This window comes from Theropithecus gelada, chromosome 10 (assembly GCF_003255815.1).
Source record: "Theropithecus gelada isolate Dixy chromosome 10, Tgel_1.0, whole genome shotgun sequence".
Lineage (NCBI taxonomy): Eukaryota > Metazoa > Chordata > Mammalia > Primates > Cercopithecidae > Theropithecus > Theropithecus gelada.
Window position 1 is genome coordinate 18,949,266 of NC_037678.1, and position 19,251 is coordinate 18,968,516.

Here is a 19,251-nt window from a genome sequence, read left to right on the forward strand (position 1 = left end):
TTTTTTTTTTTTTTTTTTTTTTTTTTTGAGACGGAGTCTCGCGCTGTCGCCCAGGCTGGAGTGCAGTGGCGCGATCTCGGCTCACTGCAAGCTCCGCCTCCCGGGTTCACGCCATTCTCCCGCCTCAGCCTCCTGAGTAGCTGGGACTACAGGCGCCCACCACCGCGCCCGGCTAATTTTTTTGTATTTTTAGTAGAGACAGGGTTTCACTGTGGTCTCGATCTCCTGACCTTGTGATCCGCCCGCCTCAGCCTCCCAAAGTGCTGGGATCACAGGCGTGAGCCACCGCGCCCGGCCTAATTTTTTGTATTTTTAGTAGAGATGGGGCTTCACCATGTTAGCCAGGATGGTCTCGATCTCCTGACCTCGTGATCCACCCGCCTCGGCCTCCCAAAGTGCTGGAATTACAGGCATGAGCCACCGTGCCCGGCTGTATTTTTAGTGGAGATGAGGTCTCAAACTCCTGACCTCAGGTGATCTACCTGCCTCGGCCTCCCAAAGTGCTGGGATTATAGGTGTGAGCCACCGCACCAGGCCTGATAAATTTTTGAATTAAGAAATGCATGTCTTTAATATACCTAATCAAGAGTAGCAGAAGGGTTACAGCTCTTCTAGAATTCACCAGAAAATCCAGGGGGAAAAAAAAAGAGTAGCAAAAAAGAGTAGTTCCTTCTTTCTTGGACCACGTTTACACGTTTAGACTTTTTCTGGAAGAATCTTGATAGCGTCATATTGCGAGGCACAAGTGGAGAAATGAAAACACTCAGTGACAGATTTTATGTCTGCAGATTCCTGAATATCCTTTTCATCTGAACATTCTACTATAAAGAACAGGCATCAAGATCTCCAACTAATTGTGATGGGAGAATAAGAATCATTCCCTCATTTTAACCAAGAAGGGAGAACAAGAGAAAAGTATCTGTAGACTGGTGGCCACTCAAAAGCTCACCTGATGCGCAGTTCTCTTAACCGGCCCTGTCGGGTACAAGTATGTGTGCCACGATACTGCACTAGGTGACTGGTACTAGGTAACTCCCTCCGGATCCCAAAGGATGCAGAAGACTTCTTGTTGGACAGTGTCTTTGCAGAATAAGGTTTCTTAACTGCACCATCCCTAAAATACCTTAAATGTGAGGAGGAAGGAGGCAAGGAGAGAATAAAGTTATCTCTGCATGTGATGCAAATACTTTTAACATACAAGCAAAATTAAACAGATAAACTCATCAAGACTGACAATACCTATGCTTCAAAGATAATAAGCAGCCCAATCTGACAGAAATATTGGCCAATCACTGGAGGTGGGTACTGCTGGGTCAGCTCTAGGCAGGAACTACAGAGCTGAGGGGTACCCCCTGGAGTCATCAGGCCTAACACAGTTTTCTTTTGTTTGAGACAGGTTCTCACTCTGCTGCCCAGGCTGGAATGCTGTGGCATGACCACAGCTCACTGCAGCCTTGACCTCCCAGGCTCAAGTGATCCTCTCATTTCAGCCTCCCAAGCAACTAGGCAACTAGGACCACAGGTGCTCACCAGTGTGTCCTGATAATTTTTTTTTTTTTTTTAAGAGACAAGGTCTCACTGTGTTGCCCAGGCTGGTCTTGAACTCCCGGGCTCAAGGAATCCTCCCACCACATCCTCCTGAGTAGCTGAGACTACAGGCGTGCACCACCATGGTGGGCTAATTTTTTATTTTTATTATTTTTTTTGAGACAAGGTCTTATTCTGTCGCCCAGGTTGGAGTGCAGTGGCGTGATCTCGGCTCACTCAACCTCCACCTCCCGGGTTCAAGCGATTCTCCTGCCTCAGCCTCCCTAGTAGCTGGGATTACAGGCACCCACCACCACATCCGGCTAAGTTTTGTATTTTTAGTGGAGATGGGATTTCACCATGTTGGCCAGGCTGGTCTTGAACTCCTGACCTCAGGTGATCCACCCACCTCGGCCTCCCAAAGTGCTGGGATTACAGGCTTGAGCCACTGTGCTCGGCCAATTTTTAATTTTTTAGAGACAGGGTCTCACTATATTGCCCAGGCTAGTCTCAAACTCCTGGGCTCAAGTAATCCTCCTGCCTCAGCCCCCCAAAGTGGTGGTATTACAGACATGCACCACTGTATCTGGCCTGCTGGCCTGATTTCATTCTTGATCTCTTGCTTCAGAGTATCTGCACTGAGGCTAAAGCACGCGCGCACAAACACACACACACACACACTATATATATACATACATACACACACACACACACACTTTAATATACTTTTTAAAATTTTTTATTTAATTTTTAATATTTAAAATTTTAATATTTTAATTTTAATATTTAATATTTTAATATTTAATTCTATTTTTTAAAAAACAAAAAATTTTGTTTTCTTGAAATAGAGTCTTGCTATGTTGCCTAGACTGGTCTTGAACTCCTGGGCTTAAGCAATCCTCTCAACTAAGCCTCCCAAAATGCTGAGATTACAGGTGTAAGCTACCACACTCAGACTCCTGGATTTTATTTTTTTAGAACAATTTGAAGTTTACTGCAAAATTGTGAAGAACGAACAGACTGTTCCCACATACCCCTTTTTCTTTACACACACACAGCTGTACATGCTAAAAAGAATATGTTTAAAGAAATGAAAGTCAAGCATGAACATATTTGCAGGGCATGGGGTAACTATAAAAAGTAAGGTAGAAGCATTAATCACAACAGCCAAAAGGTAGAAGCAATCTAATTTTTTTTTTTTAAAGACAGGGTCGGCCAGGCGCGGTGGCTCAAGCCTGTAATCCCAGCACTTTGGGAGGCCAAGACGGGCGGATCACGAGGTCAGGAGATCGAGACCATCCTGGCTAACACGGTGAAACCCCATCTCTACTAAAAATTATAAAAAACTAGCCGGGCGAGGTGGCAGATGCCTGTAGTCCCAGCTACTCGGGAGGCTGAGGCAGGAGAATGGCATGAACCCGGGAGGCGGAGCTTGCAGTGAGCCGAGATCCGGCCACTGCACTCCAGCCTGGGTGACAAAGCAAGACTCCGTCTCAAAAAAAAAAAAAAAAAAAAAAAAAGACAAGGTCTTGGCTGGGTACAATGGCTCACGTCTATAATCCCAGCACTTTGGGAGGCTGAGGCAGGAGGATCATCTGGGGTTAGGAGTTTCAGACCAGCCTGGCCAGCACAGCTAAATGCCATCTCTACTAAAAATACAAAAATCAGCCGGGTGTGGTGGCAGGTGCCTGTAATCCCAGCTACTTGGGAGGCTGAGGCAGGAGAATCGCTTGAACCCGGGAGGTGGAGGTTGCAGTGAGTCATGCCATTGCACTCCAGCCCAGGCGACAGGACAGGACAGGAAAGGACAGGACAGGACAGGAAAGAAAGAAAAAAATAAAACTCCCCGATAGTTCCAACATAGGTATTGATGGCCAGGTGTGGTGGCTCACGCCTGTAATCACAGCACTTTGAGAGGCCAAGGTGGGTGGATCACCTGAGGTTAGGAATTTGAGACCAGCTTGGACAACATGGTGAAACCCTGTCTCTACTAAAAATACAAAAATTAGCCAGGTGTGGTGGCACACGCCTGTGGTCCCAGCTACTCGGGAGGCTGAGGCACGAGAATCGCTTGAACCCAAGGGGCAGAGGTTGCAGTGAGCTGAGATCTCACCATTGCACACCAGCCTGGGCGACAGAGTGACACTCTGTTTCAACAACAATAAGAACGACAAAACATAGGTATTGATACGGTTTAGCTGTGCCCCCACCCAAATTGCATCTTCAATTGTAGGTCCCGTAAGACCCACGTGTTGTGGGAGGGACTTCACGGAAGGTGATGAGATTATGTGGGTAGTTCCCCCATGCTGTTCTCATGATAGTGAGTGAGTTCCCAAGAGATCTCATGGTTTTATGTGGGGCTTTCCCCCACTTCACTCTGCACTTTCTTTCCTGACGCCATGTGAGAAAGCACATGTTTGCTTCCCCTTCCACCATGATTGCAAGTTTCTTGAGGCCTCTCCAGAAATGCAGAACTGTGAGTCAATTAAACCTCCTTCCTTTATAAATTACTTATCTCAGATATTTCTTCATGGCAGCATGAGAACGATCTAATACAGGTATCTATATTTGAGTATGGTACCATTCACTGCTTTGGTTCTATAAAACTATCTTGTACTACTCCCAAAAAATAAAACTTAAATCTGATTAAGTCTCTAAATCCAGTTACCAATTGGCACAAAAAGACTGAGAACAGAGGACAGAAGAACATGCTAAAATGCACACAGGCCCTATCAAAATACCAGTGACATTATTCACATAAATAGGAAAAATATCTTAAAAATTGTATAGGACCACAGAAGACTCCAACTAGCCAAAGCGATCCTGAGCAAAAAGAACAAAGCTGGAGGCATCACATCACCAGACTTCAAAATAAACCACAAAGCTGTAGTAACCAAAACAGCATGGTACTGGCATAAAGACAGACACACAGGCCAATGGAACAGAACAGAGTATCAAGTTATTAAGCTACTTTATCTATCTACCTACCTACCTACCTACCTAAGACACAGTCTCATTCTGTTGCCCCACTGGAGTATAGTGATGCAATCACGGCTCACTGCATCCTCAACCTCCCAGATTCAGGTGATCTTCCTTCCTACCTCAGCCTCCTGAGGAGCTGCAACTACAAGGGCATGCTACCACCTGGCTAATTTTTTGTAGAGATGGGGTTTTGCCACATTGCGCAGGATGGTCTTGAACTCCTAGGCTCAAGTGATCCACCTGTCCTGGAGTCCCAAAGTGCTGAGATTACAGGTGTGAGCCATCACACCCAGTGCCAATTTATTTTTGACAAAGGGTCCAAGAACACTGGGGAAAGGACACCCTCTTTAATAAATGGTGCTGGGAAAAGTGAGTATCTACATACAGAAAAATGAAACCAGACCCCTTACCTCTCACCCTATACAATATCAACTCAAAATGGATCAAAGACCTAAATGTAAGACCCAAAACTAGAAAGCTATGAGAAGAAATACTTCAAAAGTCTAGGAAAATATTTTACGAATAAAACATCAAAAGCACGGGCAACAAAACCAAAAATAAACAAATAGGATAATCTCAAGCTTAAAAGCTTCTGCTCAGCAAACAATCTACAAGTAAAAAGACAACCTATAGAATGGGATTACAGGCCGGGCATAGTGGCCCATGCCTGTAATCCCAGCAGTTTGGGAGGCCAAGGCAGTCAGATCACTTGAGATCAGGAGTTCACGACCAGCCTGACCAACATGGTGAAACCCCATCTCTACTAAAAATACAAAATTAGCTGGGCATGGTGGCGCACACCTGTAATCCCAGTTACTCGGGAGGCTGAGGCAGGAGAATCGCTTGAACCTGGGAGGTGGTGGTTGCAGTGAGCCAAGATTGCACCACTGCACTCCTGACTGGGTGACAGAGTAAGACTCCATCTCAAAAAAAAAAAAAAAGAATGGGATTACAAATATTACAAAAAATATGTGCAAACTATCTGACAGGGGGTTAATACGCAGAATATACAAAGAACTCAAATATCTCAACAGCAAAAAACAAACAAAAAATCCAATTAAAAAAGGGGCAACTTTGGGAAGCTGAGGCGGGCAGATGGCTTCAGTCCAGGAATTTAACATCAGCCTGGGCAACATGGTGAAATCCTGTCTCTACACAAAATTAGCCAAGCATGGTGGTGTGTGCCTGGAGTCCCAGCTACTCTGGAGGCTGCACTGAGAGGATGGCATGAGCCTGGGAGGCAGAGGTTTCAGTGAGCTGAGATCCCACCACTGTACTCCAGCCTGGGTGACAGAGTGAGATCTGTCTCAAAAAAAAAAGTAGGGGGAGCAAATTCTCTGAATAGACATTTCTCAAAAGAAGACATACGAATGGCTAACAAATATATGAAAAAATGCTCAACATCACTATCAGGAAAATGTAAATGAAAATCACAATGAGGTGTCATCTTACTCGTTAGGTAGGTGGCTATTGTCAAAAAGACAAAAAAAAAAAAATGCTGGCAAGGAAGCAGAGAAAAAGGAACACTTTTTAATTTTATTTTTATTTTTATTGAGATAGAATCTCACTGTTGCCCAGGCTGGAGTGCAATGGCGCCATCTCGGCTCACTGCAACCTCCTAGGTTCAAGCAATTCTTCTGCCTCAGTCTCCCAAGTAGGTGGGACTACAGGTGCGCACCACCAAGCCCGGCTAATTTTTGTATTATTAGTAGAGACAGGGTTTCACCATATTGGCCAGGCTAGTCTCGAATTCCTGACCTCGTGATCCGCCCACTTCGGCATCCCAAAGTGGTAGGATTACAGGTGTGAGCCACCGTGCCCGGCTGAAAAGGGAACACTTATATACTGTAGGTGAGAATGTAAACTAGTATAGCCACTATGGAGAACAGTATGGAGGTTCCTCAAAAAACTACAAATAGGACTACTGCATGACCCAGCAAACCCACTACTGGGCATTTATCCAAAGGAAAGAAAATCAGTGCATCCAAGAGACATCTGCACCCTCATGGTTACTGCAGCACTATTCACAATAGCCAATATATGGGATCAATCTAGGTGTCCAACAAGAGATGAATGGATTAAGCAAATGTGGTATATACACACAAATGGAATACTATTCAGTCATAAAAAAGGGTAAAATATTGTCATTTGCAGCAACATGGATGGAAATGGAGGATATTAAGTGAAATAAGCTAGGAACAGAAAGTTAAACACTTCATGTTCTTACTCGTGCAAAAGCTAAAACAAGTTGATCTTACAGAAACCAAAGTAGAACAGAGGACACAAGAGGCTAGGAAGGGTAGAGGAAAAAGAGGGACAGGGAGAGATTTGTTAAAAGACACAAAATTAAAACTAGATAGGAGAAATAAATTCTAGCATTCTATACCCCCATAGGATGACTATTGTTAACAATCATGTATAGTTTCAAGTAGCTAGGAGGATACTGAATGTTCCCAAAACAAAGAAATGATAAATGTTTGAGGTGATGGATATGCTAATTACCCTGATCTGATCACTACACACTGTATGTATTGATATATCACTACGTACCTGATAAATATGTACAATTGTATTAACAATTTATAAATTTTAAAAAAGAATTTTAAAAAATGCACATAGGAATGCAACTGGTAAAATACGAATTGCGGAAAGTGCTACAAAACAACTGATTCCCAAACAATTGATTTCAAGGAGGAAAAAGATAAAGTAGAAATCCATGAATTAGGCTGGGTGCGGTGGCTCATGCCTGTAATCCCAGCACTTTGGGTGGCTAAGGCGGGTGAATCACGAGGTCAGAGTTCGAGATCAGCCTGGACAACACAGTGAAACCCCGTCTCTACTAAAAATTAGCTGGGCGTGGTGGTGGGCACTTGTAATCCCAGCTACTCGGGGGGCTGAGGCAGGAAAATTGCTTAAACCCGGGAGGCGGAGGTTGCAGTGAGTTGCAATCTCGCCACTGCACTCCAGCCTGGGCAACAGTGTGAGACTCTGTCTCAAAAAAAAAAAAAAAAAAAAAAAATCCATGAATTAAAAGCAATTGACTCCACTTATCTTCTCTACACACAGCGAATGGTGGGTCTGCCTCTGCCTTCCTACCTCCTCCCTTCTTTAACTATGGTAACTGGTCAGCTCACCTTGGTTGATCAAACATGGCCTGTGCAGTGTTCTAGAAAACTAAATGCTGTTGATCTGAATCTGGTTGTCTCTGCAGGGGCAGCAAAAGCTCTGCCAGTCTGGTCTTCAAAAATAGTAGTCCTGGCCGGGCACCGTGGCTCACGCCTGTAATCCCAGCACTTTGGGAGGCCGAGGTCGGTGGATCACCTCAGGTCAGGAGTTCGAGACGAACATGGTGAAACCCTGTCTCTACGAAATACAAAAAATTAGCCGGGTGTGGTGGCCTATGCCTGTAATCCCAGCTAATTGGGAGGCTGAGGCAGGAGAATCACTTGAACCCGGGAGGCAGAGAATGCAGTGATCCGAGATCGTGCCACAGCACTCCAGCCTGGGCAACAAGAGCAAAACTCCCATCTCAAAAAAAAAAAAAAAAAGGCCAGGCGCAGTGGCTCACACCTGTAATCCCAGCACTTTGGGAGGCCCAGGTGGGTGGATCACAAGGTCAAAAGATAAAGACCATCCTGGCCAACATGGTGAAACCCTGTCTCTACTAAAAATACGAAACTTAGCTGGGCATGGTGGCACATGCCTGTAGTCCCAGCTACTCGGGAGGCTGAGGCAGGAGAATTGCTTGAACATGGGAGGCGGAGGTTGCCGTGAGCTGACATCACACCACTGCACTCCAGCCTGGTGACAGAGCAAGACTCCATCTCACTCAGAAGAAAATAATAATAATAGTAATAATAAAGGAATAAAATTCTGATACAGAAACCCTGAAAACACTATGCTAAGTGAAATAAGCCAAACGCAAATGGAAAAATATCATATGACTCCACTTACATGAGGTACCTAGAACAGGCAAATTCTTAGAAACAAAGTACAATAAAGGTTATAAAGGATTAGGGTAGGAGGAATGAGGAGACACCATTTAAAGAATACAGAATATCCACATGGGATGATGAAAAGTTTTGGGTATGGATAGTGGTGATGGTTACACATTGTTAGTGTACTTAATGGCACTAAATTGTACACTTAAAAATCGTTAAAATAGGCCAGGTGTGGTGGCTCATGCATGTAATCCTAGCACTTTGGGAGGCTGAGGCAGGTGGATCAGTAGTTCGAGACCAGCCTGGCCAACATGGTGAAACACTGTCTCTACCAAAAATACAAAAATTAGCCGGGCGTAGTGGCACGTGCCTGTAATTCCAGCTACCTGGGAGGCTGAGGTGGGAGAATCGCTTGAACCGCTGAGGCGGAGGTTGCAGTGAGCAGAGAATGTGCCACTGCACTCCAGCCTGGGTGATAGAGTGAGACTTCGTCTCAAAAAAAAAAAAAAAAAGGTCAGGTGCAGTGGCTGACATTTGTAATCCTAGCACTTTGGGAGGCCAAGGCAGGTAGATCACTTGATGCCAGAAGTTCAAGACCAGCCTGGCCAACATGGTGAAACCCTGCCTCTACTAAAAATACAAAAAATTAGCCGAGCATGGTGGCACATGCCTGCAGTCCCAGTTACTCGGGAGGCTGAAGCACAAGAAGCACTTGAACCTAGCAGGCGGAGGTTACAGTGAGCCAAGATCACAACCACAGCCCTTCAGCCTGGGCTGTGAGAATCTGTCTCAAAAAAAAAAAAAAAAAAATGATTAAAATAAAATAGTAAGTCTTACGTTATATATATTTTACCACACACAAAAAACATAAACTCTCTGGACAGTTTGAAGCACCGTGCCATGAAGCAGTAGGTGGTAGGATCTCACCGTGTGTCTGACTAGCCCTTTCTCTGCCTTGTTTGAGCTTCGGCAGAATTTGCAAGGGTGGCGGTAAGGCTGAGAAGGACACTGGAAAGGCCAGGACAAAGGTGGCTGTTTCCTGCTCACGGAGAGCCTCCTTACAGTTCCCAGTGGGCCGTATTCATAGACAGACATCTGAAATGTAGGAAGACCAGTCATGGATGTGTGGGCGTGACTGCCACTGTGAACAGTGCAGCCATCCTTGGATACCTTACTGCAGAGATACTTGAAGTGGCATCAAAGGCACCAAAAGATTTAAAGGTAAAGCTATTACCCCTCATCATTTGCAACCTGCTATTAGTGAAAAAGAATTGGACTGTCTTATCAAGGCTACAATTGCTGGTGATGGTGTCATTCCACACATTCGCAAGTCTCTGGGAAGAAAGAACAACAGACGACTATGTAAAGGATGCCTGGATTTCTTATTATCTCAGGTCTCTAATTAATCTAACAGCTCTCTACTGTTCACGATTCCAGGGGAATACAGTCATGCCCCATGACACCTGGTTAATTTTTTAAAACATTTTTTAATAAAGACAAGGTCTCACTGTGTTGCCCAGGCTGGTCTTGAACTCTACTTTTTTTTTTTTTTTTAAGACAGGGTCTGGCTCTGTTGCCCGGGCTGGAATGCAGTAGAACAATCCACATGATCCTCCCACCTCAGACTCCTGAGTAGCTGGTACTATAGGCATGCGCCACCACACCTGGCTATTTTTTTTTTTTTTACTTTATATAGAGATGGGGTCTTATTATGTTGCTCAGGCTGGTCTCGAGCTCCTGGACTCAAGGAATCCTCCCACCTCAACCTCCCAAAGTTCTGGGATTACATAAGCCACCATGCCCACATGGAAGTAGTGGATTTTGATTGAGATGACTATTTTTTAGATACTGCCTGTATTTTAATTATGATGCAGAAGTTATATCAACAAACATTTGGTTTTGCACACATATTACTTCCACTCTGGTAGGTGAGTTCAACAGAGGTCATATCCCAAACTAAAAAAAAAAACCCTCTATGAATATTATAAAAGCCATCAAATTGCACACTTGAAATGAATGAATTGTATAATATGTGAATTATATCTCAATGAATTTTAAAAAAGCAATATAGAACCACTTTAGGAAATCCAAAAAATGTTGGTAACTATAAAGAAAACAATGAAAGTAGCTTATAGGCCGGGCGCAGTGGCTCACACCTGTAATCCTAGCACTTTGGGAGGCCGAGGCGGGCAGATCACAAGGTCAGGAGATCGAGACCATCCTGGCTAACACGGTGAAACCCTGTCTTTACTAAAAATACAAAAAAATTAGCCGGGTATGGTGGCAGGCACCTGTAGTCCCAAGCTACTCGGGAGGCTGAGGCAGGAGAATGGCATGAACCCGGGAGGCGGAGCTTGCAGTGAGCTGAGATCACACCACTGCACTCCAGCCTGGGCGACAGAGCCAGACTCCATCTCAAAAAAAAAAAAAGAAAGAAAGTAGCTTATAATCCTGCTCAAAAAACCCACAAGCAAAGCTAAACTATATAGTTTTTAAGGATACACAAATGGTAATAAAACCATGAAGAAAAGTGAGAAAGTAATTACCATTCAAGTCAAGTTAGTAGTTTACTCTCTGCGGGGCAGTCAGTGGGCTTGGAAGGAAGTTCAGAAATGACTGCCAAGGTCTTACTTTTTTTTTGTTTTTTTTTTTTTAAACAGGTGGTGGTTACAAAGGTGTCTGCCATATAATAATTCACTAGGGCACCCACTTGTTTGGTGCTGTTTTCTGTATTTGTGTTATATTTATCAGTAAATAATTTTGGGCCAGGCATGGCGGCTCATGCCTGTAATCCCAGCACTTTGGGAGGCTGAGGCGGGTGGATCACTTGAGCCCAGGAGTTCAAGACCGCCCTGGGCAACATGGTGAAACCCCGTCTCTACCAAAAATACAAAAAATAGCCAGTGTCATAACTCAGTCTCAAAATTAATTAATTAAAATTTTAAAATAAAAAAATTTTTGGCAGGCAGTGACTCATGCCCATAATCCCAGCACTATGGGAGGCTAAGGTAGGTGGACTGCTTAAGGCTAGGAGTTGAGAGCAGCTGGGCAACACAGAGAGACCCCATCTCTACAAAAAATTTAAAAATTAGACTGCTCACAGTGGCTCACACCTGTAATCCCAGCACTCTGGAAAGCCAAGGTGGGTGGATCACCTGTAGTCAGGAGTTGGAGGCCAGCTTGGCCAACATGGTGAAACCCTGTCTCTACTAAAAATACAAAAAATTAGCTGAGCGTGGTGGCACATGCCTGTTATCCCAGCTACTCGGGAGGCTGAGGCAGGAGAATTGCTTGAACCCAGGAGGCAGATGTTGCAGTGAGCCGAAATCACTCCACTGCACTCCAGCCTGGGCGGGAGAGCAAGACTGTGTCTCAGGGAAAAAAAAAAAAAAAAAAAAAAAAGGGCCGGGTGTGGTGGCTCACGCCTGTAATCCCAGCACTTTGGGAGGCTGAGGCGGGTGGATCACAAGGTCAGGAGATCGAGACCATCCTGACTAACAAGGTGAAACCCCGTATCTACTAAAAATACAAAAAATTTAGCCGGGCGTGGTGGCGGGCACCTGTAGTCCCAGCTACTCAGGAGGCTGAGGCAGGAGAATGGCGTGAACCCGGGAGGCGGAGCTTGCAGTGAGTCAAGATCGCGCCACTGCACTCCAGTCTGGGAGACACAGGGAGACTCCGGCTCAAAAAAAAAAAATTAGCCGGATGTGGTGATGCATGCCTGTAGTCCCAGCTACATGGGAGACTGACATGGGAAGATCACTTGTTGAACCCAGGAATTCAAGGCTGCAGTGAGCTGTGATCACGCCACTGCACACCAGCCTGAGTGACAGAGCAAGACTCTGTCTCAAAAAAAAAAAAAAAAAGAATAGAAAAGGAAAAAATGATAGATGCATAGTTCACTGGTTTTCAGTCTTAATTCTTTATACATGCATCTAATGGTATACATTAAATGCATTAAACCCATTATACATTCCTCTAACCATGACTGTAGTTGTATTTCATATATTGATACATAGTATTTTTTATGAGCATTACAACGTATCTGTTAACTTCCATTATGATTTTTTCTTTGATCTTCCTGCAAAAGGATACAACACATATCAGCAAAGGGAAGAGGGGCACAGGGCAAAGTCTGGCAGAAACCAAGTGCAAGCTTCCAAGAATCCTCTCCCAGTGGAATCACAAAGGACACTCTTAATTCCTCCGGCACTGAATTATGATAACACGTGAGAAGTGTTGCATATCAGTGAAGCTTATTAGAGACTCAGTACCCAAGCTTTTACTGAGGGCTGGTCAGACAGGCACCCTCTGCCTAACACATACCAAAATTCCAGCCTCCTAGAGGGAGTGCTAGTACTCAGCATAAACAACACTGCATGAACACACAACAGTGTAGGTCCAGTTAACTATTCATCAGTTAGGGAATGGTGGGAACCCTTCTGAAATCTTAAGTTTCCAGACACCAGCCAAGGGTCAACCTTGTAAGCAGGGTTTTCTAAGAAAAGCAGCCACAAAGAGAAAACAAACAAAGAAGATCAAAGAGAAAAGCTGGTTCCTTAAAAAGACTAATACAGTTGACCGCCAGTCAAACTGATCAGGAAGAGAGAAAAACCAAATAAATGAGGGTCAACTCTGTATTTCTATAAACTAGCAATAAAGAAAAAACAATTACATATATTTATATACTATTTTCAAATGGCATCACAAATATAAAACATAGGAGTAAATCTAATAATTTTATAGGCAAAATGGAGAACTCAGTACAATACAGATATCAATTTTTCCCACTCTGATCTATAGATTCAAAGTAACCTCAATTAAAACCCCAAGAGAGGGCTGGGCACAGTGGCTTACACCTGTAATCCCAGTACTTTGGAAGGCCAAGGCGGGCAGATCACCCTGACTGAGAACAGGTGTTCGAGACCCGCCTGACCGACATGGTGAAATGCCATATCTACTAAAAATACAAAAAACAGCCAGGCATGGTGGTGGGTGCCTGTAATCCCAGCTACTCCGGGGGCTGAGGCAAGAGAATGGCCCGAACCTGGGAGGTGGAGGTTGCAGTGCGCCAAGATTGTGCCACTCCTGCTGGGCGACAGAGCAAGACTGTCAAAAAAACAAAACAAAACAAAACAAAACCAACAACAATAGAGTTTATTTTGGGGAGGAAGAGGACTTCGCAAGTGGATTCTGAAGCTTTCACAGAATTACAAAAGACCAAGAATAGCTTAGACATTCTTAAAAGTGTTAGATAAGCAGTCTTACTCGGATATCAGGCTTATTGCAAGGCTACATATTCAAGACATCACAATTTTGTAGCAGAAACAAATTGACCAAAGGAACAAGGTACATAGGCAAGAAACAGACTTGGCCTTAATGGACACTTGAGTAACGATAAAAATGGCACTATAGAGCTGTTTTTTCAGTAAACTGTGCTGGGTTAATTACATATCCGTGTGAAAAAAAAATGAAATAGGATCTCTAACTCACATGATCAACAAAAGTCAATTTCAGGAGGTCTGGATAATAAAACGTAAACAGCAAAATAATGAGTTCTTAAAGATGATACAGAATATCTTAGGCCAGGCATGGTGGCCCGCACCCGTAATCCCAGCACTTTGGGAGGCCGAGGCAGGCGAATTGCTTGAGTCCAAGAGTTTGACACCAGCTTGGGCAAAGCAATGAAACCCCATCTCTAGAAAAAATACAAAAATTCGCTGGGTGTGGTGGCACACGCCTGTAGTGCCTCTATTTGGGAGGCTGAGATGGAAGGACTGCTTAAGCCTGGGAGGTTGAGGCCGCAGTGACTCTGATCATGCCACTGTAATCCAGCCTGTGTGACAGTGCGAGACCCTGTCTCAAAAAAACAAAAAACAAAAACCAGAATATCTTCATGACATCAAGGAAGAAATAGATACCTTAACCCTGACAGAACACATATTAATTATAAAGGAAAAGATACAAATTTTACTAAGTTAAAATTTTTTTTCTTTTTTTTGAGACAGATACTTACTCTGTCACCCAGGCTGGAGTACAGTGGCACCATCTCGGCTCACTGCAACCTCTGCCTCCCGGGTTCAAGTGATTCTCCCGTTTCAGCCTCCCAAGTAGCTGGGATTATATGTGACACCACAACTGGCTGATTTTTTTTATTTTTTTATTTTTTTGAGACGGAGTTTCACTCTTGTTGCCCAAGTTGGAGTGCAATGAAGCGATCTCAGCTCACCACAACCTCCGCCCCCCAGGTTCAAGCCATTCTCCCGCCTCAGCCTCCCGAGTAGCTAGGACTACAGGCACGCACCACCACGTCCAGCTAATTTTGTATTTTTATTAGAGATGGGGTCTCTCCATGTTGGTCAGGCTGGTCTCAAACTACCGACCTCAGGTGATCTGCCTGCCTTGGCCTCCCAAAGTGCTGGGATTACAGGCATGAGTCACTGTGCCCGGTCTGATTTTTAAATTTTTAGTAGAGATAGGGTTTCGCCATGTTGGTCAGGCTGGTCTTGAACTCCTGACCTCAAATGATCCGCCTGCCTCGGCCTCCCAAAGTGCTAAGACTACAGGGGTTAAGCCACTGTGCCTGTTTTTTTTTTTTTTCTTTCTGTTTTGGAGAGAGTTTAACTCTGTTGCCCAGGCTGGAGTGCAAGGGTGCCATCTCAGCTCACTCTAACCCCTACCTCACAGGTTCAAGCAATTCTCCTGCCTCAGCCTCCCAAGTAGCTGGGACTATGGGCACACACCACCACACCCCGCTAATTTTTATATTATTAGTAGAGACGGGGTTTTGCCATGTTGGTCAGTCTTGTCTCTAACTCCTGACCTCAAGTGATCCACCCTCCTCGGCCTCTCAAAATGCTGGAATTCCAGGTGTAAGCCACAGCACCCGGCCTAAAATTTAAAACATCTTAATTCGTCAAATGATGAAGTGAGCAGAGGGAGAAGATACTTATCACACATAAAACACACAAAAGATTCATATTCAAAAACAGAAAACCTCCTATATATTAGTACAAATACTCAATATACAACTCATTAGAAAAACAGAAATAAGACTTGAATACGAACTTCAAGAAGAGAAAATCTAGATACCCAATAAACACATAAAAAGGTACTACGCCCCAGCACTTTGGGAGGCCGAGGTGGGCGGATCATGAGGTCAGGAGTTCAAGATGAGCCTGGCCAACATGGTGAAACCCCACCTCTACTAACAATACAAATATTAGTTGGACGTGGTGGTGCATGCCTGTAGTCCCAGCTACTTGGGAGGCTGAGGCAGGAGAATTGCTTGAACCAGGGAGGCAGGAGTGAGCCGAGGTTGCAGTGAGCCAAGATCATACCACTGTACTCCAGCCTGGGTGACAAGAGTGTCATCTCAAAAAACAAACAAAAAGAATAAATAGAAACCTAATAAAACTCTAACAAGTAAAAAAATTAAATGAGTAATTAAAATTTTTCCTACAAAGAGGCCAGGCTTGGTAGCTCACACTCGTAATCCCAGCATTTTGGGAGGCTGAGGCAGCAAGATTGCTTGAGCCCAGGAGTTAGAAACTGCACTGAGCTGTGATCAAGCCACTGTACTCCAGCCATGCGACAGAGCAAGATCCCGTCTCTAAAATAAATAAATACTTTTTCCTACCAAAAAAAAAAAAGCACAGACAGCTTCAGTGATGAATTCTATCAAATATTTTAAAAGAAATAATAGGCTGAGCACTATGGCTCAACACCTGTAATCCCAGCACTTTGGGAGGCAGAGGTGGGCCAATAACCTGAGGTCAGGAGTTCGAGACCAGCTTGGCCAACATGATGGAGAATTGCTTGAACTGCAGTGAGCCAAGACTGTACCACTGCACTCCAGCCTGGGCAACAGAGCAAGACTCCATCTCAAAAATAAATAAATAAATATCATAATAATGCTCTACAAACTCTTCCAGAAAAGAGCAGCACTTCTAAATTCATTGAGACCAGTATCACCATCATACCAAAGACAAAGATATTACCACAAAGAAAAAAAAGGACCAATAGACCTCATGACTATGGACATAAAAATCCCCAAGAAAATAGTAGCAAACCAAATCCAACAACATATAAAAACCACTCTGATGGTTAAAATAAGTGTCAACTTGACTAAATTGAGGGATGCAAAGTATTGTTTCTGGGTGTATCTGGGTGCTGCCAAAAGAGATTAACATTTGAGTCAGTGGACTAGAGAGAAAGACCCACCCACAATGTGGGTAGGTACCATCCAATGGCTGCCAGCACCGCTAGGAAAAGCAGGCGGAAAGTAGGATAAGCTGACTTGCTAAGTCTTCTGGCCTGCATCTTTCTCCCATGCTGGATGTTTCCTGCCCTCAAACATCAGACTCCAAGTTCTTTGGCTGTTGGGTTCTTGGACTTACCCCAGTGGTCTACCAGGGGCTCACAAGCCTTTGGCCACAGATTGAAGGCTGCACTGTTGGCTTCCCTGCTTTTGAGGTTTTGGGACTCAGACTGAGCCACTACTGGCTTCCTTGCTCCTCAACTTGCAGACTGCCCATCACGGCACTTCACCTTGTGATTGTGTGAGTCAATTCTCCTTAATAAACTCCCTTTCACATATACATATATTCTACTCGTTCTGTCCCTCTAGAGGACCCTGACTAATACAACTATATGCCATATAAACACTATGACCAAGTGGGATTTATCCCAGGAATGCCAGGCTGGTTTAACATTCAAAAATCAATTTATGTAATGCATCCTATTAATAGAAAAAAGAACAAAAACCACATGATTATCTCAATAAATGTACAAAAACCATGTGACAAAATCCAGTAACATTAATGATAAAACCTATGAAAGGTCACAAGAAAATAGATGACATACTAAAAATAGGATAATTTGAAGATGCTATATTCATAAACTTGTGGGTGTAGAGGAACCACAAGGAACAGTGTAGGAACCTGAAGCTAGTAGAAGCTAAGGTGGTACTACCTCCAGGCCCAAAGAGATGAGGGGAGGGAACAATTACCAAAACCCAGAAAGGGACAGTTATACAGAGTCTGCCACAATATAAGGTGCCGAGAGCTTCAGTGGAGAGATATAGCCAACTGAAGGTAAAAGTCTGAAAGCTACCATGATCAAAAGCAGAAGCCACGAGAGCCAGCCAACCTTGATGATATAACTTGAAAGCTCAGGAGAGTAATCCTTTTGCTCAGAATCAAATTTTATTGATCTTTCCATGCACTCAGAATGTTTTCTGACTATAACATAATGTACAAAATGTGTATTCTCTTACAGATGAAAAACTCAAAATATCAATGATAAAAAAAACTTACCCATAGTTACTACCTCACTCATAATTTATAATTTTTTCATACACAAAATGTTTACAGTTTTATATGAACCATAATTCCAGTTATATTTTTTTCTCAAGTCCCATCACTCACCTGGAATCAACCTTCTTCTCCATCCTCTGCTTAATCACTTTTTGATGGAAATTGTGGCTTGATATACACTTCACAGTGAGCAGATTCTTCTTGAATCAAAGTATTTTATCTTCCCCTTCTAACTACAAAAAAAAGGGGAATAAAAGAGAGAGAAAATTATTTGCAGCTTCTCAGGAGCCACACTTCTGAACAGCTACATGCCAGCTCCTAGTCTCCTGCCCTCCTTAATTCAACACTAGATGAACATGGGCTAGGTCTCTGACTGAAAATACTATATTTAAATTACGTTTTTTTAAACATTTTTTGAGACAAAGTCTTGCTCTATCACCCAGGCTGGAGTGCAGAGGCACGATCTCTGCTCACTGCAACCGCCACCTCCTGGGCTCAAGCGATTCTCCTGCCTCAACCTCTCAAGTAGCTGGGATTACAGGCACCTGTCACCACACCCGGCTGATTTTTGCATTTTCAGTAGAGACAGGATTCCACCACGTTGGCCAGGCTGGTCTCAAAATTCCTGACCTCAAGTGATCCACCCGCCTTGGCCTCCCAAAGTGCTAAAATTACAGTGGTGAGCCACCACACCCAGCCTCACTGTGGCTTTGATTTGCATTTCTCTAATGATGAGTGATATTGAGCTTTTTTTCATGTTTGTTCATCGTATGTATGTCTTCTTTTGAAAAGTGTCTGTTCATGTCCTTTGCCCACTTCCTAATGGGGTTGTTTTTATCTCATAATGTTGTAAATGCTAGATGTTAGATCTTTGTCAGACGGATAGAGTGCAAAAATTTTCTCCCATTCTGTAGGTTGTCTGTTTACTCTGATGATAGTTTCTTTTGCTATGCAGACGTGCTTTAGTTTAATTAGAAATTAAACTAAATTTGTCAATTTTTGATTCTGTTGCAATTGCTTCTGGCATCTTCGTCATGAAATCTTTGCCTGCGCCTATGTCTTGAATGGTATTGCCTAGGTTTTCTTCTAGGGTTTGTATAGTTTTGGGTTTTAAATTTAAGTCTTTAATCCATCTTGCGTTGGTTTTTGTATACGGCGTAAGGAAGGGGTCCAGTTTCTGTATTTGCATATGGCTAACCAGTTCTCCCAGCACCTATTACTAAATAGGGACTCCTTTCCCCATTGCTGGTTTTGGTCAGATCTGTCAAAGATCAGATGGTTGTAGGTGTGCGGTCTTATTTCTGGGTTCTCTATTAGGTTCCATAAGTCTATGTTTCTGTTTTTGCACCAGTACCATTCTCTTTTTGTTACTGTAACGTTGTAGTACAGCTTGAAGTTGGATAGCGTGATGCCTGCAGCTTTATTCTTTTTGCTTAGGATTGTCCTGGCTATTCATGCTCTTTTTTTGTTCCATATGAATTTTA

The 19,251-nt window shown here is 43.6% G+C and overlaps 1 protein-coding gene and 1 pseudogene across 5 annotated transcripts in view; one reads left to right on the top strand and one right to left on the bottom strand.

The window, feature by feature from the left end:
- The window catches only part of SFI1 (SFI1 centrin binding protein), a 114,216-nt gene that overhangs the window by 88,927 nt on the left and 6,038 nt on the right, over positions 1-19,251 (bottom strand). For 3 of the 5 annotated variants that reach the window (XM_025400058.1, XM_025400057.1, XM_025400056.1), the window contains exons 2-3: positions 17,879-18,000; positions 950-1,123 (exon numbers count right to left, since the gene is read on the bottom strand). In XM_025400058.1, the coding sequence (XP_025255843.1) occupies positions 950-1,123; positions 17,879-17,901 (197 nt within the window). In that variant the 5' untranslated portion in view covers positions 17,902-18,000. The remainder of the gene's footprint in view (positions 1-949; positions 1,124-17,878; positions 18,001-19,251) is intronic. The other 2 variants (XM_025400059.1, XM_025400060.1) reach the window with 2 other exon arrangements.
- On the top strand, positions 9,351-9,856 carry LOC112633116 (annotated as a pseudogene).